Source organism: Gracilinanus agilis, chromosome 5 (assembly GCF_016433145.1).
Source record: "Gracilinanus agilis isolate LMUSP501 chromosome 5, AgileGrace, whole genome shotgun sequence".
NCBI lineage: Eukaryota > Metazoa > Chordata > Mammalia > Didelphimorphia > Didelphidae > Gracilinanus > Gracilinanus agilis.
This window is the reverse complement of record NC_058134.1, coordinates 112,590,760-112,618,049: the sequence shown is the minus strand read 5'-3', so window position 1 is coordinate 112,618,049 and position 27,290 is coordinate 112,590,760. Positions and strand designations below refer to the sequence as shown.

The 27,290-nt window shown below is 36.9% G+C and overlaps 1 protein-coding gene across 1 annotated transcript in view; it reads right to left on the bottom strand.

Moving 5' to 3' along the window:
- The window catches only part of CREB3L2 (cAMP responsive element binding protein 3 like 2), a 165,859-nt gene that overhangs the window by 53,001 nt on the left and 85,568 nt on the right, over positions 1-27,290 (bottom strand). Inside the window, exon 2 of the mRNA XM_044678496.1 lies at positions 18,024-18,240. Within this exon, the coding sequence (XP_044534431.1) occupies positions 18,024-18,240 (217 nt within the window). The remainder of the gene's footprint in view (positions 1-18,023; positions 18,241-27,290) is intronic.

Sequence of the window (27,290 nt, the reverse complement as noted above, 5' to 3'; positions counted from 1 at the left end):
ATCTCTAAGCTCCTTTCCAGATCTATAAATCATGCCATGGTATTATGATTCTAACTTTAGACTTAGAAATCTAGGACTGGTAAGTGGTTTGAGGAAAATAGCATTCAACTGGCAACTAAAATTGGAAAATGAGTTCTCTGGCTGAGTTACTACATGCTGGTTTCCATTTTGTGCTTCCATACAAATAGATATAGAATTAGAGAAAAGAAGATGGGAGGTGAAACTTTTAGGGGTAGTGGGAGATGAGGGCAGGGAAAAGGGAGGAACCCTTCATTTAACTATAATTTTTCTACCCAAACTCTTTTTTTCTCTTTCTTTTTCAGTTTTACTGGCATAAAAACCAAAAAAAAAAAAGCCATAATAAGTCTGAATGCAAACTATCACTTAGAGATTTACATTCTTGGATGCCCTACAAAAGCAAGAAGCATCAAGTATTTAACACAGCACAGGGCCTTCTCATTTCTAAACATCTGGAAAGAGGCAGAATTAAAGAGGAAAGAACCATCTTTTAAAAAATATAAAACGAGCTATATATTTTTTTAAAATATGCCTTTGTTTTGCCTACCATCCAATGAGACTGATATGGTAGAAATTCCCAGTATTGTTGCTCATCATGTTATCATCTCTCTGAACTTAAGTTTCCTCTGAATAACTTGTACTACTTACCTCACGGGGCTTTTATAAGAAAAGCACTTTGCAAACTAGAAATACTACATAGATTTGAATCCTTTTTATAATGATTTTTATCTTCATCTCTCCTAGGAATTTGAACCCTCTCCTTCCTGAAGTTCTGCTATGTATGTTGTCATTCAGTCTTTTTTCAGGCATGTCAGATTCTTCATAAGCCTATTAGAGTTTTTCTTGGCAAAGATACTGAAGTAGTTTAACATTTCTTTCTCCAGCTTGTTTTACAAATGAGGAAACTGAGACAAACGGTTATGTGACTTGCCCAGGGTCACATAGCTAGCAAAAGTCTGAGGCCAGATTTGAACTGCAGGGCCTAGCACTCTACTGGACTACCTACTTGCTCTTATATTATATTTACTATGTATCTACTTTCTTTACTTTTTTAAACTTTCAACTTTCTTTTTCCTCCCATAAGATATGGGTTTCCTGAAGACAGAGACTCTGTGTGTGTGTGTGTGTGTGTGTGTGTCTTTATATCTACAGTATCTCATATGTAGTAGGTACTTAATAAAACTTTGCTGAACTGGAATGAGTTGTTGAATCAATAATAATGTTGATAAAATTGTTATAAGAGGTTAGCAGTGATATCATCTGTTACTTTAGATCAATTATTTTAAGGGTCAAAAGGAAAGTTTAGTATAATGAAATGAATACTATCTTGGCAGTGAGGGGAGCTGAATCTTATTTTCCACTCTGCCACAAGCTGTTTGACCTTGGAAAATGAGAATAGGTCATCTATATACGGTTATACATCATCCCAGTTGATCCCCGCAATAACCCTCTTGCTGTCTGATACAAGTATTATTAGCTCCATTTTATAAATAAGGAAATCAGTCCAGAGAAGTTAAATAACTTGTCTAATTCTTCATGGATAGTAAGTGGTCCATTCAGCACTTTTGCCCATTATACCATGTTTTCTCTAGAGTGTATTTTTTTTTTAATTTTAAACTCTTAACTTCTGTGTATTGACTTATAGGTGGAAGAGTGGTAAGGGTAGGCAATGGGGGTCAAGTGACTTGCCCAGGGTCATACAGCTGGGAAGTGTCTGAGGCCGGACTTGAACCTAGGACCTCCCGTCTCTAGGCCTGGCTCTCAATCCACTGAGCTACCCAGCTGCCCCCATCTAGAGTGTATTTTCATAGGATTGTAGATTTAGATATTGATGGGAACTTAGGGGTTTTTTTACATACATGAAAACTGAGGTTCAGAAAGTGTTTAACATCGCATAATTGGAAAATGTCTGAGGCAAGGATTTGAACCAAAATTGTCCAGATTCCAAATATAGCACTATAACTAGTATTTCACACAGTCTCCTAAGATACTGAAGTTCTCTGGGCCTCAGCTGCCTCTCGAAATTCAATTTATAAAATGAGAGATAGAGCTATAGGATACTTGCTGTCCCTTTCAGATATAAAATTATGTTTTCATGAACAGCATTTAGTTTCATCCCCAAGTTCTCCTAAGATTTTATGTAATGATCTTCTTCACCATCATACCGTCCCCATTTTTTCATCTTATCTCACTATGATCTCTGTTTTTGTCTCCCTCCATAAACTATATTATGGAACTGAAGAATGAACTATATTATGGCACTAAAGATTTCATCCACCACCCATATTATAGAACTGAAGCACAGGTTTGACCATGTTACCTTCTGCCTCCAATTTAATAAACTTTGATGGCTCCCTATTGCCTTCAGGATCAAAAATAAAATTCCAGGGTTTGGCTTTTGAAGTCCATCGTCTGGCCCCTTCCTACATTTTCAGTCTTCTTATACCTTATTCTCCTCCAGGTACTCTCTGATCCAGTGACACTGACCTCCTTATTATTCTTCCAACACTTTATCACCTGAATCAGTGCACTTTTACTGGTAGCTCACATGCTAGAATTTTCTCCTTTCCCCATCCCCTTTAATGCTAGCACCTTCCCACTGTTGATAATATTTAATTTATCCTGTATATATCTTTTTTTTAAACCCTTAACTTTCGGTGTATTGTCTCATAGGTGGAAGAGTGGTAAGGGTGGGCAATGGGGGTCAAGTGACTTGCCCAGGGTCACACAGCTGGGAAGTGGCTGAGGCTGGATTTGAACCTAGGACCTCCTGTCTCTAGGCCTGACTCTCAATCCACTGAGCTATCCAGCTGCCCTATCCTGTATATATCTTATTTGTACCGTGTCAATTTTCAGGCTGTCTCTCCCATTAGTGAGTTCTTCAAGAGGAGAGACTATTTTATGCCTTTCTTGTATTCCTAGTAATGAATGCCTGGCATTCAGTAGGCACTCAATGAATGCTATTTACTTTATTTGACTTTATACTTAAATAATCTCTTGCCAAAAGTCAGGCTTAATTAGCACCTTTTCCCAACATTACCCAACTATCTACATAAGAATATCTCAATTCTGAGCATAAGTGCCAATCTTCCTTCTTCTTTTAAAGCTAAAAATAACTTGTTGGTGGGCAATGCAATCATGACATAAGCACAACGAAAACCCTAATAAGCAGGAAAATTGGAATGAGTTAAGTGAAGAGGCTACAGAAAATAAAATGTACCAATGAAATTGAATCCAGAGTAAAGACAAAGTCAGGCTAAGCATCCTCTGCTATTCTCATGAAAACTGGTTGAATAATTACATCAGAGAAATGCCAACCTTCTGAAAAAAGAATTTAGAGAAATCTTAAATTGGGGAGTTAAAAGTATCTGGATATTTTATAAGTAGATCATTTATATATGTGCATATGTATAACACCACACAAACTTGTATGTTGAGAGACTAATCACAAAGAGAAAACAACCACCCTGGAAGAGAAATACACATGTGCTACTTAAATGAGCCCACTGAATCCATATTCTCATCAATGTTAGAGTTACTGTGGGACAGGTAAGACACTGAGCTACTTGCTATTGACTGAGGGATACAAATATCAGACAAGACAAAAGACCTTGTACTCAATGGACTTACAATCTAAGGTTGGAGGGAAGTAAGATATACATTATTAAAAGTAGTACAATATGACATTGATGGGGAGGGCAACTAGGTGGCTCAGTAGATAGAGAGCCAGACTTGAAGATAGTAGATCCTGGATTCTAATTTGGCCTGAGATACTTCCTAGTTGTGAGATCCTGGTCAAGTCACTTAATCCCATTACCAAAGTCCTTACTGCTATTCTGCCTTAGAACCAATAAATACGTAGAATTTATTCTAAAATGGAAGGTAAAAGCTTTCCAAAAATGATGTGATAAGTTCATGACAAAGGTCTAAGCATCACTTGAGGTTAAAATGGGGAAAACCCATTATTAAATTATTGAGAATTCAGAAATTTTCATGGCAAGAGAAGAATGTGAGCTGTGCTTTAAAGAGATAAACTTTTAATTGGTTTCAGTAAAGGAGAGCACTGATGGGCCAAAAGGAATTGTAGGTAGAAGCAAAAAAGGTATAGAAGGCATGAAATGGAAGTGTATATGGGGAAAGATGAATGCTATTTGTCCCATGTTATCTGTCATCTTCAAAAACTTCTAAGATAAATTTGTTATACTAATAATGGGTCTTCTAATTGGGATTCAGCTTGCCAGAATGAGAAAAAAAAATGGGCGTATTCACTGCATACTTGTAGGAGACAAATATCTCCTTTCTCAGGCAAATTGACAGATTTTTAAAAATGGCTTTAATCTGTTTAAAATCAAGGGGACTCATAAATAGATAAAAGGATCTTCCATTTATTCTTTGACTTATTCCAGGATTTGAATTTTGTTAACTTAGAAAAATAAAAAAGTGGAAACATCTTTAGGTTATTAATATAAAGATCAATGCCTGAAATTAAGAACAGTGATGGAAGTCTTTTTTATATAGGTTACCAAAATATGTGGTAGTTTTCAGTAACATTTATTCAGCAAATAGCTACTGAACCCTTATTATGGTATGGTAGGCTCTGTGCGGAATACAAATATGGATATGACACGGGAGCAGCCAAATGGTGCAGTGAATAAAGCACTAGACCTAGAGTCAGGATAATTTGAGTTCAAATGTGGTTTAAGGCAATAGCTATTTGACCTTGAGCAAGCCACTGTTTACCTTATTTTCCTAATCTGTAAAATGAGATGGAGAAGGAAATGGCAAACCATTCCAATATCTTTGCAAAGAAAACCCCAAATGGGTTCACAAAGGGTCAAACATGACTGAAAAATGACTCATCAACAACATTTTAAGGACAGCTAGGAGGTTCAGGGGATAGAAAGTCAGGCTTGGAGATATGAGGTCCTAGATTAAAATCTCACCTCAGATACTTTCTCGTTGCAGGACCCTGGACAAGTCACAACCTCCATTGCCCAGTCCTTTAATTGATTCTAAGATAGAAAGTAAGGGCTAAAAACAAACAAAAAAAAATGATGAACAAGACATGGTACTTATCTTCAAAGAGTTTTTAAAGAAATAAGAAAATGCCCTTTCAGTGAGTAAAGACTAAGTCCAGAGGAAAAAAGGATTACTTTTGCCTGAAAATGCACAAACTCACTGGCTAATTTTCTTCTTTAAAAAAAAACGTATTCATCTCTTTTGTTTGTTTTTTTTTATACCTTAGGCATATCCCAATATATTCTACCCTGATTGAATCCTCAATTCCAACAATAAAACAAGCATTTCTTATATGTTTATCATGCTCCAAGTGTTGTGTAAAAAAATGCTGAAATTATAAAGAATAATGAAAAATGAAGCAGCAAAACTTGACAAGATTAGGACACATCTTACATTCACAGTTTCCCCTTTTGCTCTTAAGAGAAATTTGCCTCATTATCTGTTCTTCAAGAGCAGACCAAGACTGCCACAGCAATTTGAGTACAATAACTTTTTGGTGTTGTCTCATGAACTTTATTGAAGTGATTTTACATATTATTCTCTAGGTCTACTTTCTTTGCTCTGTTTCAGGTAATACAAATAATATGATTCTATTAATTTCTCACATTGATCATTTCTCATAACATAATGATATTCTATTACATTCATATACTACAATTTATTTAGGCATTCCCCAATCAATGGACACTCACTTTGTTTCTAGCTTTAAAAAAAATACTACTATGGAAGTGATGCTATGAATACTTTGCTGCATGTAGAACTTTTCCTCCTACTTTTGAAATCCTTGGTGTGAATTTCCAATAATTGAACTGCTTGGTCAAAAGTTATAAATTGTTTTGTGACTTCTCACATAACTTCAAACTGTGTTCAAGAACTAGAAAATAAGGCAGCTCCCATCAATTGAAGAATGGCTGAAATTATGGTATATGAATGGAATGACATACTATTGTGCTATAAAATTTTTTTAAAGAAGTGGCTTCAGAGAAACCTAGAGATACTTATATGAACTGACTCAGAATGAAGTGAGAAGAACCAGGAGAATTTACCTCATAATATCAACACTGGAAAAAATAAAAAAGATAACATTGATCAACATGATGTTCCAACCATGATTTCAGAGGGCTGATGATGAAGAATGCTTGCCACTTTGTGACAGAGAAACATGCAAAATGAGAAACACATTTGTGCATGGAACCAATATGAACATTAATTTTGCTTGACTATGCTTTTGATTCAAGAATTTTATATTTCTCTTCCCCTCCTCCTACACAGTGGACAAGGGATTTGGGAGGGAGAAATAAATGCTTGATAATAGAAAAAATAAAATAAAATTCATGTGACAACTTTTTTAAAATGCTTAGACCAATTCAATTCACTATTTTCTCATGGTCTCTCCAATCCTATTTGTCCTTTATCATGTTGGCCAAACTAAGGAGTACAAAGTCAAATATGTCAGAGTTCTGATAATTTGCACTTCTCTCATTGATTACTTGGTGCATAACAATAAACTTGTTAAACATTTATATTTCTTTTTTGAAAACTGTTAATGTCCTTTGTCCATTTATTTACTGGGGAATGGCACTTGTTCTTACATATGCGTATCAATTCCCCATATATATCTTGGATTTCATCAAAGATGTTTGGTATAAATATTTTTGATCAGTTTCTTATTTTAAGTACTAATTTTGTTGATACAAAATTTTCCTAATTTCATATAACCAATATTGCTGGGTTTTTTTGTCATTTCTAACTTGTTTGGTTATGAATTCTTCCATTAGTCAAAGTTCTGAAAAATATGTCCTTTTATTTTACTTTAATTTTTTTAAATGATGTTACTTTTTATATCTGGTTTCTCATCCACTAGGCACTTACTGTTCCCCATGGAATAAATGAATGTTGAATCTACTTTCTGCCAAACTTGTAGATTTTCCCCTAGTAGTTGTTTAGATTTTTTTGAATCCTGGGTCATTATGATCATCACTGATTACTTTTTATTAAACAGGATATACACAATATTACTTAACTATACAGGGTATAGGATCCCTTATCACATCATTCTTTCTGTGCCTGTTCCTTGGGTTTACAATTTATTATCCAGAATCCAGGGCTGACTCTAAGTGAAGGAGAATGTTTAATTCAAGACTTACCTGGAGATTCATCTCTTCTAAAAGGACTTCCTCCCATCTGTACTTAGACATACAGCACATACTATGTTATGTTTGCTTGTCTATGACTTGATGTACTATTTTCAACGTCTACGGTGCACCTCTCCAACTAAGTTGTATTAACCTCAAGATAATTTATTCCTTTATCCCCCGACCATTTATTGAACATTAACTTAGTGTTTGATACAGTATCAGGTGTAATGGTATTGGCATATAAGCAGAATCTTCAGTACAATTAGACATCTTTGAAAGAATTCTCTCCCTTGCCTCTGCAGAAAGTGGAAAAGTGAGCTTCGTCTGAAAATGTCCAGTGTTTGAAATGGTACAGCTTGGGACTTTGTTTTTGTTTTGTAGGCTGTTTAAAGTAATAGAACATAGAGCTCTAAGCAGGTAAGAGACACTATTAGAAAAGAAACATTGTAGGTCTTTTGCTTAATAGAAAAGGAAAGTGGGGCACAAACAAAAGGAATAGCAAGTGATGAAAGGCCATGTTTAGATTCAAAGGCAGAAATTTGTCATCACTCAACACAGTAGATATTTGATCAGGCTCTTCCTCTGGTTCATCTGTGCCAGGAGATTGAATTGCCATGCCTGGGCTGATGAATCATTCTCATATCCTCCTTCCCAACAACCTCTCTCCCCGCTTACCTCTCCCTTCCCCCCCCCCTTCCCACCCTTACCCCAATCCCTTTTTTTCAGTCCTACACACTGTTCTGTCTGCAAAACATCTTGAACTAGAGAAGTCAAACTAGCCCTGGATGTTCATCTTCCCTACTCCCTAACTCTTATCTTTCCCCTATTCTCCAAGTAATGTCAGCAAAATCCAGATTTCTTTATTACTAGAAGCTAAAAAATTGAGGATACAATGAATCACTTCTATTCTTTTCTTGGCACACTCCATCAAGTGTCAAATCCTGTTTGCATCACAAATTGGATCACTTCCTATAGCCATTCATTCCTTTGACATCCATGCTTCTATAGACTCTTGCTATTTATCATCTGATATTTTACCTCACCTTAACACCCCACTTCTTCCACTCACCTTACCACCATTTGCCAAGTTTTCCCATTTTCTATTCCCCCAGAACATAGGTTCTTGTGATTTCCCATCATGTGTATTTTAAACCTTGATTTCATCAGCGTAGGTACTCCTTTTCTTGGCAAAATGCAATCTTTTTTCCCTTTAGTGGATTATCTTCATGACTTGCTGTGGTCAAAACAACAACAACAACAACAAAATCCACATTACCTTGTGGCCAACCTTCTGGAAATGAACCACTCCAAACTTAACTAGTCTGGCCTTGGGTGACACAGAATTAATAATTGGCTCCATATCAAAGCCTTTCCAGTTATGGACTTCTACAGCTCACTCTCTGGTAGCAGAGCCTTTGAGAATACTGGCTTGGGCCTTGAATTATATATACTTTTAATCAAAATCAGGTTCCTTGCTAATGCTAGAAAAACCTCCACTAGCAAATCATGGGATACTGGGAAGAATGCTGAACTTGTCATGGTATCTGAGTTAGAATTCTGATCGCAACTTGCTATTTTTGTGGCTCTCAGCAAGTCACTTAATCTCTCTGGACCTCAGTTACCCCATCTGTAAAATGAGAAAGTTGGACTAGCTGACTTCTCAGCCCCTTCCACCTCTAAATTCATAAGCCTATGATCTTCTGTCTTTTTTAAAAATTCTTTTTTTCTTCTTAAATGCCACCCCCTATACCAAATAAGCAGCTACAATTAGCACAGTGGATCACTGGGCATGTCATCTGGAAAATTTGGGCTCAAATCCAGCCTCAGATATTTCCTAGCTATGTAACCATGTCTGTCTCAGTTCCCTTCAAGATAAAATAGTGATAATAATTACACCTCCTTCTCAAAGAATTGTTGTGAGGATCAAATGAGATATTTGTAAAGCATTCAGCACAGTGTCTGGCACACTGTTGTTGATCGGTTGTTTAGTCATATCCAATTCTTCATGACCCTGTGGACCATAGTTTATCTTTACTGTCCTTTGGGTTTTCTTGGCAAGGATACTGGAGTGATTTGCCATTTCCTTCTTCAGTGGATTAAAGCAAACAAAAGTTAAGTGACTTGCTTAGGGTCACGCAGCTAGTATCAGAGACCAGATTTGAACTTGGGTCTTCCTGATTCCCGAACCAGGACTTGATCCATTGAGCCACTAAACTGCCTTAGACACCTACGTGCCAAGCATATAGTATGTACTTAAAAAATGCTTATTCCTACCTCCCACCAGTCCTGGTCCCTTGCTTATCTCAGGATCACATTCTAATTTTTCCATTCTTGTTTTTGAAAACTAAATTATGATTTAGAATCTGTCCCTTCCATCTTACCCTGTCAAGTGGTCCCTTTTCCCTCTAAGAGCTCTCAAAATCATACCCTCTCCTGGATATCTTCTTGGATTAATACAAAGAAAAATGATTATTGTTTGCAATTATTTACACGAATCACCTCACCCTCTCTAGACAGATAATATTCAGGCATGCTCTCCCCGGATTCCATCAAAATCATATAATCTTTGGCTTAACTACCCAGGTTACCAACTTTAAATGATAGCTATTATATTATTATAAAACAATATTGGGGGGCAGCTGGGTAGCTCAGTGGATTGAGAGCCAGGCCTAGAGACAGGAGGTCCTAGGTTCAAATCCGGCCTTAGACACTTCCCAGCTGTGTGACCCTGGGCAAGTCACTTGACCCCCATTGCCTGCCCTTACCACTCTTCCACCTATCAGTCAATACACAGAAGTTAAGGGTTTAAAATACAAAAACAAAAAACAAAAAACAAAAAAAAAAAACAATATTGGGGAAAAAGATATCAAATGAGTAAATATTTGTAAAGTTAGCACAATGTCTGGCACATAGTAGGCACTTAATGCTTATCCCATCTAACCATCCAAATGCCAAAATTATTGCAGCATGTATATGATGGAGACTTAAAAGTGACTGGACATCATTGGGAACTCAAAGGGAACATAGGGCATTGATACTGCTTTTGGGTCACAGGAGAAGTATGGAGTTAGATTTTGGAATCTGTGGGTCAAGTAAAGCCCTGGATTCAAATCCTACCTCTTACATTTACTAGTTGTGTAACCACCAATGTGAAAGTCCCAGCCTCTCTGAGATTCAAGCAACAAAGACCATAAGTCATAGATGGGTTACAATCTGAAGAAGATGGAGGGAGAGCCAGAAATGGCCAAAATATCCATTTCCATTCATAATGACATTAATAAATATTTATCGTATTAAGAAATGTGTTCTTTTAAGCACTTACTATGTTCCAAGTATAACATTATGCTTATTTGGTTCTATTGGACTCTGCTCCTTGACAGCAAGGAACCTGCCTAATTTTCTCTCTGTATCTCCCTCAGTGCCCACCCACTTAGCACAGTGCCCCTGAACATGGTAGGTATTTAATCATGTTTGCCGGTTGGCCAGTTTTCTTTGTACTGACCTGCCACGACCCTAGACTCTAATTACAAACAGAGCTGCGAAGATGGAGCACAAGAACAGGCAGTCCCTGGAAGATACCAAATTGCAATGAAACACGATTATAACCTCCCTGAGATCAGTGAACAAGTATAACCTTGTATCTTATCGGGTAAACATTGTGCACATACTTGTTTCTCACAATAGAAATATATGCTTATCACCAGTGTTTTTCCATGTATACAAAAATGTGTACATATGTGTGTGTGCCTGTATACATATGTGTATACACACAGAGAGACAGAGAGACAGCCGGCCAGTGGAAGTAGATAGAGCAGCAAACATAGAGTCAAAAAGAGCCAAGTTCAAACCAGGTCTCAGAAATTTAATTAGTTGTATGGCCCCCGAATATTTCTTTAACCTCTGGCTGCTAAATGGGTAAAATAATAGTGCCTACCACCCACCGTCATTGTGAAGCTAAAATGAGATATTTGTAAAGAACTTTACAAACTTTAAAGCACCATGAAGCTAGTTATTATTATTGTTATTATTATTATTATGTCCAGTACCTATCATAGAACCTGGTACACAGTAAGCACTTCATAAATGCTAGTGGACTGATGAGGCACTAATTGGAGCAGTTACGTGACATAGTGGATAGAGTCTGCGACCTGGAATCAAGAAAACTCATCTTCCTAAGTTCAAATTTGGCCTCAGACACTTACTAGCTGAGTCACTGGTACTAAGTGGGCAAATCACCTCGGTTTCCTTATCTATAAAATGAGAAGGAGAAGGAAATGGCAAACCACTCCAGTATCCTATGCCAAGAAAACCCCAAATGAGGTCATGAAGGGTCATACGTGACAAAAGACTGAAAAACAAAAGTACCAGTCACTATAATACACAATAATGCACCCATGGTACACTCGAGAGGTGCAAAACTGAGTGCTATGTGAGGTCTGAGTAGGGAAGGTGATTACTGAGTATAAGTTACAAGAAACACTGAAAATGGCAATTCTGACCCATAAGTATGTGCATCACCACAGAATACTAACTGAGAAGAAAAGTTCTGATTTTGACTAAAATCTAGAGTTTCCCTAAAGTCTAAGTTCAATCAGAAGCTTGAATAAATTAAATAGTGGTGCCACAAGGAAATCTACAGCTTGCTGAGCAAGGAGAATCTGCTTGATCCATTTTCTGATACAAAGCAAAAAGAAAGTGCAAAATATTTCATACAAACCTACATCATCTTAGCCTAGACCCTTGCTGGTTTTTTCGAGATTTTCCTTATAGAGGAAAGCTTAGTAGCCTAGAAACTTGCTGGTGGTCATGGATACAGTGACACTGAGCTATACACGATGTGGTTAACGTCTTTCTCGCAGGCTCCTAGTGGTTTTTTGGTGGGTCTGTCTTCCCAGTGTTGGCTCCCTTGGTTTCTTGGCCACATCAAATTCTGTGGCTTTTATGTTTTAGAAGAATTTGTGGCCTCAATCCATCCCTAAATATAGAGGAGTCTGGTTTCTATGACAGTTTTTTGTTAAGTTTTTATAAGTCCATAAAGGGAAGAGTCTCTTTAAATCTTGGATGGGCATACTTTTTTCTTGGACTATTTGGGATATTTTTTTCAGGGATATAATGCAATTATAGGAGAATTACTGTCTCTATATTAATGGATTCAGAATCTTAAAGACCTGAGCTTGTGCTGAAACTCATTTTGCCCATATGAGCGCAAACAATGAATGGAGGCACTACAGGCAAAATGAGAGGAACGAGAAGCTTAAAAACTTAAGAAACTGCCCCACAATCACACAACTAGTAAATATCAAATAAGTGAGGCAGAGTTGCACAAAGTCATCAGCCTCACTCTCTCTTACAGAGTCAGAGAAGTCCAGTGGCAAGACAAAAGTCAGTGTGATGATGGCACAGGGTAGGCGCATAATAAATGCTTAATGATTTCAAACATCCAATAATGCAATATTGCATCATCAGACTGCAAATAACTACTGGTTTGTGTCTTCTTCCTACTGAAAGGTCCTGTCCTGAATTGCAGCTTGGGAGTCAGAGGGGGAGAGCGGTGAACAGGCAGAGAATGGCAAAAAAATAGCTTGTAAAGACGCGTGCCTGGCTTTGTTGCAATCTATAGCCCTTATTCCTTCGTGCTCATTTCTCCTCAAAACCAAAATATACAATTTACCAGCAGTTGTGTGATTTTAACATATTGTCTGGTTACTTCAAATGTTTGCCAATGTGAATGCCAGTTCCCTCTGCCTGAAAAGAGAAGGCATGATGCTTATTATCCCAATGTTGATAATAATGATCTTCCCAAAAGGAGACACCATCACCTACATTCCAAGCTTTACCGATTAAGAAAGTCTCACAGTGTATCACCACAGTGCTTTCCTTCTGATTAGCATATTCAGACAATTTTTTCTTTTCATGCTATAATATGCTGAGTATTATAACATGAGAAGAAAAAGAAAACGGTCTGAATAGAAGGAAGACAAAATAAATCCAAACACAAGGTAGCAAGTTCTAGAATGCATTGTACCCATTTCTTCCAATAGGCTCAGGTCCAGATACAACATTCACATTGGAACTCCTCAATCCTCACTGAGCCTGTGTTCTCCATGCCAGGGGAGTGCTAGGGTGCACTGGTTGGTTTTTATTCCCTTTGACTTCCTCTGGATGTTTGGTTCTTTTGGGGGTCTTGAGGTTGTATATGATACTAGAGTGTGCTTTCCCAGAACTGGATTGTCTCAATAAAATACCATCATATTAAAAGCTTGCTTTCTGATTTTAGACAGGAGAGGGGAAAAGAGAAGGCATTTTCCCCCATTTTATAAGGAAGTGGATTGGGGCATTGAGATATGACCTTTCAAATATTTGTCCATGTATAGGCACAAAAAAACTATTGGTTCATCTGAGAACTTGACAAGAACCTTCAGTCTCCTGGGCGGACTTTTTCTACCATTTTAAAACAAATTTGCTAAATACATTCTCAGCTCTTCTCTTTATGCTTTATTCTCCTGAATCCTATAAGTTTTTGTCAGTTGTTTCAGTCGTGTCCTATTTTTCATGACCCCATTCTTAGGTTTTCTTCACAAACATACTGGAGTGTTTTTTTATTTACTGTTCTAGATCATTTTACAGATGAGGAAATTAAGGCATACAGGGTAAAGTGACTTGCTCAGGGTCACTCAGCTAGTAAGTGTCTGAGGTCAGATTTGAACTCAGGAAAAGAAATCTTTCTGACACCAGGGCCTAGCACTCTATCCACTGCACCACCTAGCTGTCTCTGACTCCTATAACTAGACATACTTATATAGAAGCAAAAGGCTTCTACTCCAGATACCACAATATTCTGGAATCTAAGGAGCTGTGAGTTTTAGAAAGTGATAACAACCCTCCATTTATGAATGTTCTTAAGGTTTGCCAAGTGGTCATAATAAATCCACGCAGCATCCATTTCCATCAGCCAGCTATAGGATTTGCTTTGGAGGCTAGTCTTCTTTCTACCACTCTATGCTATCTTTTTAAATCTAGAGCAAATTGTTCAAATATTTGACACGTTGCAACTATCCTCTGGAAAGAATCAGTAAAATCTGTTGCACCCTAGCACTGTCCCATAAGAATCCTAAGTGGAGGTGGACACCTACATGGGACAACTAAACTGCACATGCTTTGGATTGATGATGTGAATCACTTCCTGCAAAAAGAATCATCTGACTCTTGATAAGATTAAACACACACACACACACACACACACACACACACACACACTCTTACTGGAATAGACCAATTGCATGTATTCGGCTAAATTCCCTTGAACAATTTCATATTGCACTTGCAGTTAGCAGATCTAAATCACACAACAGGCCCAGAACTTTGAAGCTTTCAAGTTTTGTTCCCTTGAACCTGAATCATAAAAATCTGCCTGAATTCCAACAACATGTAAACATTCAGAGGCCTGGGGCAGTGCCATTTCTCTCTCTCCCTCTTTACTCTCAGTATTTAAGAGTGTCTTGCATATGGCAGGAAGTTAACAAATGTTTGCTGAATTAAATCATTAACTTTCCTAGGAGTTACCTATGCCTCTTAAAATATAGTAGAGGAAGGAAAGAAACTAGCATTTATTAAAAGTCTGTGTGCCAAGCATTCTACTTACCACTTACACAAATATTATTCCACTTGATTCTCACAACAACCCTGGGAAGTAGGTAGCTATTATTTTTCCCATCTTACAGCAGTCAAGTGACTTACCTAAGATCAGGTAGCCAGTAAGTGTCTGAAGCTGAATTTGAACCCAGGTCTTAGTGCCTTCAGGCCCACTGGTCTATTTACTTTGCCACCTCTATCTGTCTCCTAGTATAAAACCAACCCCATCTCCAGCCATCCAATTCCTGACTGTATTTATTAAAGTTGATAATTATTCATTCATGCGGAGCACTATCCTAACTTGGACATATGATAGGGGTGGACATTAGAAGACATACTTCCTGCCAAATGCTTAAGATCTGTGATTTCATCAGGATAGAAATTTAGAAACAAAATTCTCAGAATAGGGATTTCCTCTGCATACACATATCAAAACCCATCTATGACTTAGTAGGTGGCTCTTAGAGAGTTGACTGAAGCCCAAAAAAGTTGAGTGACTTATCCAGGGTCATGTAGCCAGTAAGCACCAAAGGCAAGATTTAAACCAAAATCTTCTAAACTATCTTCTAAGAGAGGCAATATTGATACAACAGAGAGAGCACTGAATTTGGAATCAGAGGACCCAGATTCAAATCCTGTCTCTTAACATGATCCGTATAACCTTGGGCAAGTTCCTTAAGCCCCCAGAACCTGAGTTTCCTCAGCTTTAAAAATTAGTGGGTTGGACCAGATGGGCTCTGAAGTTCCTTTCAGCTCCTAGGTCCTATAGCTCTATGATCCATTCTATCCAATCAATCAACAAGTACTGTATAATGTGACCCAGGCACTGTGTTAGGTTCTTGGGATACAAATACATGCCAGCTAGTCTCTTTCCTCAAGTAGCTTATATTCTAGTAGGGAATTATAAAATATCCAGAAACAAGTAACTAGAGAATCTATAAAAAATAATATTCTTAATAAATTCAAAGTAATTTCAGGGTCAGAAATGTTTTAATAACTAGAGGGATCAGGAAAGGCTTCTTGGCTCTTTCTCTTTATCACATGTATTTTTATATCTATGTATTATATCTTCTTCTAGACATGTCTTAACCTAAGATTTTATCAGCAGGGGAACTGGGTAGAAATGTCCTCCACTAGTGCAAATGGGCCACTCCTCTGTAACTTAGAATCTTAGGGGGTGGTCTGGGGCACTGAGGAGTTAAGTGACTTACCCATAGTCACATACCTAGGAAGTATTGGAGGTAGGAATGAAACCGGGGTTTTCCTGACTTGATGGACATTCTGCCTGTGTATGTGTGTGCATGTTCAGTCATTTTCAGTTGTGTCTGATTTTTTATGACCTCATTGAGGAGTTTCTTGGTAGAGATATTAGAATGGTTTGCCATTTCCTTCTCCAGTTCATTTTACAGATGAAGAAACTGAGGCAAACAGGGTTAAATGACTTGTCCAGCATCACATAGCTAATAAGTATCTGAGGCTAGATTAGAACTCAGGTCTGCCTGTCTCCAGTCCTGGTGCTCTCTCCATTGCCCTAGCTAGCTACTCATCCTGCCTATACATACACAGACATATACAAAATCATGTATAATCAAGTGCAATGAATCATATGTATCATTTCTATTCTAATTGCCATCTCTCAAATGTACATTGTCAATGCTTTTTACCTAGAACTATTATTACAGTGATTCCTTAACTCATCTTCTAGTCTCCAGTGTCCCACCCCTCCAAACCTACACAGTAGTGCTCGAATAATCTGCCTAAAGTATACCTTTGATCATGCCTGATTCAGCGCTGCTCTACCCCTCCTATGTTTCCCTATTGCTTCCAGAACAAAGGCTAAGCCCCTATTATAGGATCTCAGAATACACTCTTATGAAATTAGGAACCTGTTTCTATAAATTTCCTGGCAAACAATCAAAGGATTTTTGTTAGGAGGAACTTTAATGATAACTAAGAAATCATTCAAGAGATCATACAGTGTACTGGTAAAGAAGTAGACCTGTGGTTGAGAGATCTGGGTTTGAAGTCTGACCTTGGACACTCAGTAGGTATAGGTTATCATGAACAACTCATTAAATCTCTTAGACTCAGTTTCTTCATCTGTTAACTGGGGATAACAAATGTGAACTACTTACTTAAAGAAAAGTAGTTGGTAAACCTGAAAGGGCAGCTAGGTGGTATAGTGGATAGAGCCTAGGCCTGAAGTCAGAAAAACCTGAATTCAAATGTGGTCTTAGATATGCTTACTAGCTGTGTGACCTTGAACAAGTCACTTTCCCCTCCTTGCCTCAGTTTCCTCATCTGTAAAATAAGCTGGAGAAGGATATGGCAAACCATTCCAAAATCCTTGCCAAGAAAACCCCAAATGGAGTCACAAAGAACCAGACACAACTGAAACAAGTGAACAATAACAAAAAATCCTGAAACCTTTGTATTTGAGTTATCGTCATCAAATCCAACTATATATAACCTTTATTTTTTTACACATAATAAAACTAGGTCCCAGAGTGAGGAAGTGATTTGCCCAAGGACACACAACTATTAAATGTTATAGCCTGGATCTAAGCCTCTTCTTTCAGTGTTCCCTCCACCAAACTGCATTGCTTCCCCAAAGATGTCATCCAACTTTCACATGAAGATGTCTAATGATGAGGAACTGACTGTGTTTACATTTTTGGACAACTCTTGATTGTGAGGAAATATTTTCTTCTAATAATCCATACCATGCCATTAGAAGGAACAGCTTTGGTATGCTGGGAACAGGAGAAAGCAGGATACATATGCAGTTTTATGAATATGACAAGTGTAGAAAGGGAGTTCAGAAAAGGAATATGAAAGGCACAGTATTTCAGCTTGAGAAAATCCATGTGACATATCCTGATTACCAAAAAATATAAGTGACAGTCTGAATAGTAAGGCATATCCAGACAGGGAGCAAGACTAGCATAACCATCAAATATATCAATTATATAATGTGCAAGATGGGGATAAGAAAAGTAAACAAGACTCTCCAAAATATAATGCTTTGGGCCCTTAAAAATAATAAGGACTCTATAACCAATAGTAACAATAAATAGATATGGTCCCACTTTCAAAAAATTACTAAAAGAAAGGAACTGCAGCCAATGAGAAAACCCAACTCATCATTATTCTCCCCAAAACCTACTGCATCTAGATATTTCTATACAGACAAGCTTTCTTTTGCTTTTCCCTTACCGTCATTGAATGTATCCTCAGTAGAGATGTGGGTGAGTGGGGACTGAGGCCGGGAGTCCCCACAAAGGGAGTAGCTGTGTTCTGCCTGGATGAGAGGGGCAGGGGAGGCTGGGGATGGTTCCACCTCCATCATCTCATTCTTCTCTGAGAGGAAAGGGTCATTCAAAAGCTGGCCCAGGACATTCTGGGAAAACTCATCCAGAAGCTCTGTGAAATGCTGTGAAACACAGGAAGGTAGAACTCAGTTTTTGATTAATCAATCCTTTTACGTAGAGCCACAGTTAGGGTGGAGCAACGGGGCTTTGCCCCATGTCAGTGACATCAAGGGTGCATAACTCCCATTGCAACAGGACTCCAACCTATCAACCCAGATGCCACCCTCAAGAGTCCCACTGCCATAGCACTGCTCCCTCAAGATCCACCGCTGCAATTCCAATTTTTCTCCTCTACATTTGTGTCTTCTCCAAAAAGGGCCAGGGGTCAAAGGCACAGACTAAATTCTAGAGAACAACCTGGTCTTCTTCCTAGCGTCACCATTATTCAATTGAGTAGGATTTTTTTTTTCATTGCTATGAGTTACACTGCTGGCCCTAGGCACCCACATTATATCTTTCATGAGAGTTCATTCAGAATTACCAAAAATGTTGAGATATACCATTGAGGATTTTCCTGAACCCCACATGAGTTTTTGTCAACCAATCCATCTTCTTCCTTCCTCTGATAGTCTTTCTAATCATGGTATCCAGACTTTTTACACAAAGGAGCCATTCTGTGGATCTCTTTCTTCCTCTAACCTACAGTAATGCCTCAGACTTTTCTCCTTGAAGGACTTTATGTCCTAAAGTCTGTGCTTTCTTCTCAACTGAATTTTTCCCAGGAACTAAAATTCCTAGTTATAACTCTTGCCTGATATTTATACACTGTGATGTAAGAAGAAAACAACTTCTTGAAAACTAGAATTGGCCAACAGAAACTAATGACTCCATAAGACATTAATAAATAATCAAAATCAAAAGAAGAAAATGTGACATATCTCATGGGAAAAACAACTGATCTAGAAAACAGATTGAAGAAAGATAATTTTAGAATTGTAACAGCTCTAGCCCAACCCTAAATAAAACTTTATTTCTTTTTACAAAATATCTAATATGCAGACCAAAAGGAGCAGAACCAGGAGAACAGTGTATACAGAGATAGATACATTATGGCACAATTGAATGTAATGAACTTTTCTACTAGCAGCATTGCAATGACCCAGGACAATCCAGAGGAATTTATGAGAAAGAACTCTATCCACATCCAGAGAAAGAACTGTGGGAACAGAAATGCAGTAGAAAAACATATGATTGATCACGTAGTTCAATAGGGATATGACTAGGGTTTTGTTGTTAAACACTCTACTGCAAATATGAATGGCATGGAAATAGGTTTTGAACAATGACACATGTATAACCCAGTAGAACTGCTTGTCAGCTTCTGGAGGGAAGAAGAAAAAGGGGCAGGGGGTGGGGAGATGGAGATCATGAATCATGTAACCATGGAAAACTATTCTTAATAAAAAATAAATTTAAAAATATATACATATCTAATAGAAATTGTTAAAAACCAGAAATAACCTAAATATCTAATAATAAGGGAGATAGTTAAATTGTGGCATATTAATGAAATGAAGTTCTATAATACCATTAAGACCAATAAGTATGAGATAAATTTCAAAAGATTTTTATAAAATAATTCAGTGGCAAAAGTAGAGACAAAAGAATGGATTGTGTGCTTATAATGACTATATGAGAGGAAAATTAAATGAGATTAATTAAACAAAGTATACTCAGGAAAACTTAAAAGGAGTGATGAAAAAGTAGTTATTTTACACTTCATTTGTCCTAAGTAGTTAAGCTGTCAATAGTTACTTAGTGTGATTAGTTATACTGATGTTCAATGCTTGTTTAAAATTTTAAAATCATTTAATTAGAAAATAAAAAGATCTATAGAAAATTATCTTCCCTGTATTGATTGTGTCACTCAATATGAAATATGTTCAATATGAAAAATAAGCACTAATTCCCTCCAACTTCTCAGAATCTTTGTAAAAATTAGGGACAATTTGGTGTTGTAGATGAAATGCTGGCCTGGGAGTCAAGAAGCCTTGGAATCAAATCCTAACTCTACCACTACTTCCCTTTGTGATCTGGAGCCAGTCACTCATCCTTTGTAGACCTCGAGTTCCTAATTTTTAAGATAGATAGGGAGTTAGACAAGACAATGTCAAAAGTCCCTTTCAGTCAGACTTGTGTGATATGTGATTTATAAATTAATCTTTCATGAAGCCTCCAGTTTTGTTTCCATGCACCTTGTGGATATTTTGAATGAGAAATTCTGCAATGATCAAACAACCTACCAGCACCATGGTTTTCTCTACCTTTAACACACTTCTCTAAGCTATAGGAAAATATTCTCAACCACTTTATAATTCTAACACTCCAATCTTTTTTTTTTCCTAAGCTAACAGAAAATGCCCTCCACAAAATTTCCAACTACATCAACTATATGCAAAACTCCAAAAAAGAAGAGAAAGGAAAGGAAAGGAAAGGAAAGGAAAGGAAAGGAAAGGAAAGGAAAGGAAAGGAAAGGAAAGGAAAGGAAAGGAAAGGAAAGGAAAGGAAAGGAAANAGAAAAGAAAAGAAAAGAAAAGAAAAGAAAAGAAAAGAAAAGAAAAGAAAAGAAAAGAAAAGAAAAGAAAAGAAAAGAAAAGAAAAGAAAAGAAAAGAAAAGAAAAGAAAAGAAAAGAAAAGAAAAGAAAAGAAAAGAAAAGAAAAGAAAAGAAAAGAAAAGAAAAGAAAAGAAAAGAAAAGAAAAGAAAAGAAAAGAAAAGAAAAGAAAAGAAAAGAAAAGAAAAGAAAAGAAAAGAAAAGAAAAGAAAAGAAAAGAAAAGAAAAGAAAAGAAAAGAAAAGAAAAGAAAAGAAAAGAAAAGAAAAGAAAAGAAAAGAAAAGAAAAGAAAAGAAAAGAAAAGAAAAGAAAAGAAAAGAAAAGAAAGAAAATAAAATGCACAGGAGGCAAGGTGTGGAATTTTGAGATTTTTATCACATCATTCATGGAACAGCAAAGGCTTTGTAATATAGAAGAACATTAGACTGAGAGGCGTGGGCTGAGTCTTGACTGCCAATAATCATCTATATATCCTTTGTTAGGGTTCGCCACCCATTTTGAACCCTAACACCTTAAGCAAGTCATTCCAGTTTTTTGAGTTTCCAGTTTCTTCATCTATAAAATGAAGGGGTTAGGTTTGGTGATTTCTAGGGTCCCTTCCAGTGCAATCATTCTATGATTCTAGAGGTATCACATAAGAGGCTTGAAATCACCTATCTGCGTATGTAGAGAACAGTTCTTCAAATTTATCCACTTCTATTGTCACTTTATAGGTAGTTTCTTTTCAAAGATGGAACTTAAAAGACCTATTAAAAAAACAGCTACTTTTTGTAGACTGGACACCAAAGCCACCTTAAGGTAACTTAGGATGCCATTAGCTTGATCTACTGTTCAGTCCACTTGGACCTTTAGACTGTGAAATAATTCATTGTTATTAAAGATTATTAGATAATTAATCATTAGATAAATAATTATCTAATCATTTATAATGGAAGGAAATTCCTATAGCCAGAGGTACTGGGACCCCACTGCTCCTCCTACTCATGACAATCATAGAATCTAAGCATTGGAAGGAATCTCAGATATCATTTATTCTAGATGTTATCTCAACATGATTCCCCCATTTGGTGCCTCTATGTGAAGACCTCCAGTGAAAGGAAATTCAACAATAGTAAGATGACCCATGCTTCTTTTGGATAGCTCTAATTATTTGGAAGGAAATTGAGACTGAAGTAAATTAAGATCACTGCCCAAGGTCACACAGGCAGTAAATGTCAGTGATGAAGTCTGAACTTATGTTCTGTGAGTCCAGAGTTATTTCCACTCTACACAAAGCCTCTTAGGGGATTACAAGCTCATTATAAGTCAATGGTATGACATGGCAGAGCCAAAAAAGTTAATGAACTCTTAGGCTATGTTAATAAAGACATATTGTCAAGAAAAAGAGAGGATCATAGGCTCATAGAGCCAAGCAGAATAAGTTTAATTCCTCTTCCATGTGGAACCCTTCAGATCCTTAAAGATTGCTTTGAGTCATCTCTTCTCTAATCATTCCCAATTTCTTAATATATGCTCAAATGACATTGTCCCTTCCTCTTCAGCATATTTAGCTTCCTTTCAACTTGTTTCTATGAAGCTACGATCTTTTTCATAGGAAATCTAATCTAGTCACATCTTGTTCTGCTCCATATTTGTGAAATTGATTTTAACCCATGTATGTCATATTTATCCTATTAACATCCTCTAATTCAATTTTGCCCATAAGTCTAGCTAGCTGAAATTTTTATAATGTTAACTTTGTAATCCAAATTTGCTAGCTATCCCTACACATTCATATCACTTTAATATATAACAAATATAGCTTCATCAAAATAATTGACAAAAATGCTGAAAAACACAGAGCCAAAAGATCTCTTAGGTACTCCACTAGAGCAATTTCTCCTCATTTTCAACAATTACTCTTAGGATCTAGCCATGAAATCAATTTTGAATCCACCTATCATCTAGCCCATAGTTATCTAGCAGGAGTCAAATGCTTTTTTGAAACTGAATTATATTGTGTTTACAATATTCCCTCTGAGATACTAATCTAGTTACCCACTCAAAGAAATACATTTGGTCTAGCATGACTTGTTAAAATTACGCTAGCTTTTAGTGTTCAGTGTTTCCCTTTCTAAATACTGACAAACCATTTCTTTAAATATAATGTTCTAGAATTTTGCCAAGAATAGAAATTAAGCTCAATGGGCTCTTTTCTTTCCCCTCACTTTTTTTAAGTCAAGACATTTGCTCTCTTCTAGCCATGTGACATCTTTCCCTTTCTCCAAAACATTTCAAGGATCACTAACCCCAGTTCCAAAATCATACCTGCCCATTTTTTCAGTTTCATAGGATAGTTTGTGATGCACTAGTGGCTTGAACTCATTAAGAGTGGTTAAATGCTATCTAATTGCTTCACTGATTCCGCACCCTACAACCATTCTTACCATTGGAAAGGTCATTTTCTACAGAAAAGAAAACAAACAAAAAAAAAGTTGAATAACTCACTCTTCTCACCAGTCAATTATCCTCATCCTTTTTTAGTTGTTTTAATCATGTCTGATTTTTTATGACACCATTTGGGATTTTCTTCACAAAAATACTTGAGTGGTTTGCCATTTCCTTGTCCATCTCATTTTACAGATGAGGAACTAAGGCAAAGAGGGTAAAATGGCATACCCAGTGCCAGATTTGAACTCAGGAAAATGAGTCTTCCTTACGCAAGGCACAGCACTCTATCCACTGTGCCACTTAGCTGATCATCCTCTTCTTGGGACCTTATCCTTTTCACCCTAAAAGGCAATGCTCTTCTTTGGTCCTCTCCTATTGCTTTTAAAAGCATGCTTAATTTTTAAAAATAATATCTTGTTGTTTATCACAAGTCTCAGCTGATCATGACCTTTAGAGCCCTTGACCTTAGCCTTACAGGATCATATGTACTTCTCTCTAATATTAGCTTTTCATTACCCTAGATTCTTCTGTTTTTATCATCTAGAGTAACTTTGTTCATGTCTTCAGAACTTCATTCTTGAGAACTTCCCATCCTTCTTGATTTGGCCTCCTTTGCAGAATATGGAGAAGGAAACTGCAGACCATTCCAATCTCTTTGCGAAGAAAACTCCAAATGGGGTCAAATTGAGTTGGACATGATTGTTTGAAATGATTGAACAAAAGAAGACTATTAGGGCATTGAATCAGGCCTTTCCTTTTTCTTATTTTTTTAAACTCTTACTTTTTGTACAGAGGAGTGACAAGGGCTAGGCAATTGAGGTAAATTAACTTGCCCAGGGTCACAAAGCTAGATCTGAACACAAGTCCTCCCAACTCCAGCCCTGGTGCTCCATCTACCATGCTACCTATCTGCCTCTGAGTAAATCTTCTTAATAAACAATGCTATTCTACTGTTCCTTTTATTTATTCTATTTCCTTATTCCAGTAATGATTCCCATCCCATGAAGGCTGAGAGAGACCTTCAAGGTCAAATTTGTCTCCCTTCATTAAGATCCCTAGCTCATGCTAATTATGACCTTTATATTTGTACACAGACATCTAAAACTACAGATTTACTGTTGACTTTTTTTTAAATATTATCTCCCATGAATTAACTGGTCCTCTCTTTTGCTACCCTGCTTTCCATGGTACCTCACTTGTAAGATGAGGAGGGAGGACTAGATGACCCCTAAAGTAGAAACTTCAGAACTCCAAATCTATAATCTCTGGTTTTTAAAATTATGTTTCGAAGAACCTCACAGTCTGGCCTGAATAGAAAATGTTTTTTCTAAACAGTATATGAATACTTGAATGGAAGATTCTGAAACATTCCAGCAATCTTTCAGCACTATGGTAATGACAACCTCAGAGATTTTTCTCAACCACTACATACTTAGCCGCTGCAAACTTTTCTTTCAGTCTACCTGAAGATCCCCTCAACTACTTCATAATTTTAATACTCAGATATCCCCAAACACCCATCTCTGGCTACCTGAAAACACCTTCTACAGGGCCTCAAAGATTATCAGATGTAAAATTCAAAAGAAAAAATCCAACTTAGCGCAAAAGTGCTGTATTTTGAAGGTTTTTTCACATTATCCAGAAGATGGCAGAGACTTTGTAATCTAAAGGAAAGAACACTGGACAGAGTCCAAGATCCCTGGCTCTGCCAATAATTAGCTAGGTAGCCTTGAACAAAATGTTTTTTCTTTTGTGTCTCTGTCTGTCTGTCTCTGTCTCTGTCTCTCTGTCTCTTCTCTCTTTCCTCTTTTCTCTCTCTCTCATCCCAGACTTGGAAGATCTATATGGTGGTAAGTTTCTACTCTCCTCCCATCTTCAGGCAAAAAAAAATCTGCTGATTAGACTTACAAGATTCCAGACAAATATGTGTTTTTCTTAGCTCTTGTTAGGGGCATATAATCCCTGATCCAGAGTTCCTCATTCCCATATTCTACATTGTAGACTAGAAACCCAAATCCCTTTCTCAAACACTACCTTTCTGGCCAAATTCAGTTGCCTAGCCCACTTAATTTTTCTGAATTCTCTTTCTTTTTTTTAAACCATTAATAGGAATGAAAATATCTCTATGAATTCATAATCCTTAACAATATTCTTCTGGCTCCTTCTGGTGGTATCATCTTTCTACACATAATCACTAGCAGGACTGAAAGACTTAGGAAGACCTTTTTCATAGTCCAATGACACATCCCAGCCTCAGTACTTCTTAGCAGAGAGTCAACGATCATTGTTACTAATGCATTACAACACAACACAGTGTCTTCTGGCCATTATTGAGTGCCTCTCATCAGTGGTTCCACAGCAACATTTCTTGAAATAAAAGAAATTGGTTCTTCCTATGATAGAATAGCTCCCACCTCTTCTAGAAGACCTTTATCCAAATTACATGGCTCCAAATGTTTAATGGCCTTCTTCCCTTTACTCTTCTTTGTCATCCCCTTTTATATTCCAATCTCCTGATATAGATAAGAATTCCTCTCTGCCCATTCATATCTTCTTTCTTCTTTGTTTCCTCCTTAAAGAACTTCTTTTTTATTCTTGTAAGGAACCCTTCATTTTTCCTGAAAACCTAGAGTGGAAAGACATTCCTCCAGTCTTTTCACTTTCATCATTAGGAAAGATTGGCACCTACAAAACAAAATGTGTGCTTTGATCTTCAAAAATCTCTGTGAAACAAATGTCTGCTAGATGATCAATATATCAACAAATATTTACTAAATATTAACTATCCTCCAGGTACTATGCTAGGAACCATGAATACAACTAATACATATCTTCACAGATCACCAGAAGTAAGAATATGTCTGCAATCACTGAACATCTCAAAGTCCACTAGGCCCAATGAACTCTATACTTTGCACTATTCAACTTTGTTATGTCTTAGAAAGGCAAAGAAATGTTTTATAGGTGAAAAAGGACTTCTCAGAAAATCAAGTACAGTCATCATGTCCAAAGTGATTTTCTTTGAATGCTAGATGGACATGTCACACTCTTCTACTAGGTTAACTCCAATGACTATTCCCTCTAGAATACCATTAAACATGTGCACATTGTAATAATATAATTAAAACTTGTATTTCAAATGTAATTGTATAATAGTAAACTGGGTTAGATAATGTAATAGTCAACATTTAAACTAGTACTGGTAATGGGTAACTCTAAATCTTGTATATTGAACTGGTATGAATAAAATTGATCTGACTGCATTGGTAGTGAGTATTGATAGCTCTGATTGCCCAGCTGTATTGATAAACTGAACTGTCAAGATTAACTCTTGCAGATGGTAGATTAAAGTCCTGAGGCAGTCTAATATAACTAATTTATTTATCTCTATGAGGAGAGGCAAGGACAGGAGACAGGACAGGACAGGAGAGGACAGGATTCTCTTAACCTTAACACTACAATTTCTAAATAAAACCAAAAACCCCAACTGCTTCTCACAAAGCTTCTTCTTGCCTGTAAACTGGCCTCCTTAAACTACTCTCAACTGTCTAAATATGATAATCTAACTTATTCTAATGTATAAATCATCTTAATCCTTAAAATATATATATATATATATATATATATATATATATATAAATCTTCATAAATGTGAAAGCAGCACCTTTGTCTACTTTCTCACTCCAAAGATTTCCCTGCCTGTCACAGTTATCACAGAGACAGCTTAATTCAGTGATGGGCAACCTTTTGATCTTGGTGTGTCAAAATTCGCCAAAAAACTGAGCATAACTCAGGTGGTGCGTCACTTCAAGAAAAAAAAACCATAATTTTGCGATATTTATAGCCTAAATAACAAAAATGTATAATTGTAATATATAACTGTATTTAATAAACCAAAAACTAATTATTTAACCTACCTACTCAGTGACAATTGTTTTAGTCTACAGACCTCCTGCACAGAGTGTCTACACTACACTACAGCAAATGTTTCATCCTTGGCACGCCGGCCCGTATTTCTCTGTATGCGGCCACTTGTCATAGAAAATGGCTACATGTATCATAGGTTTGCCATCAGGGGCTTAATTGCTTTTTAGCTCCCACTGTGGCTGAGAAGGGGAAAATACCCAGT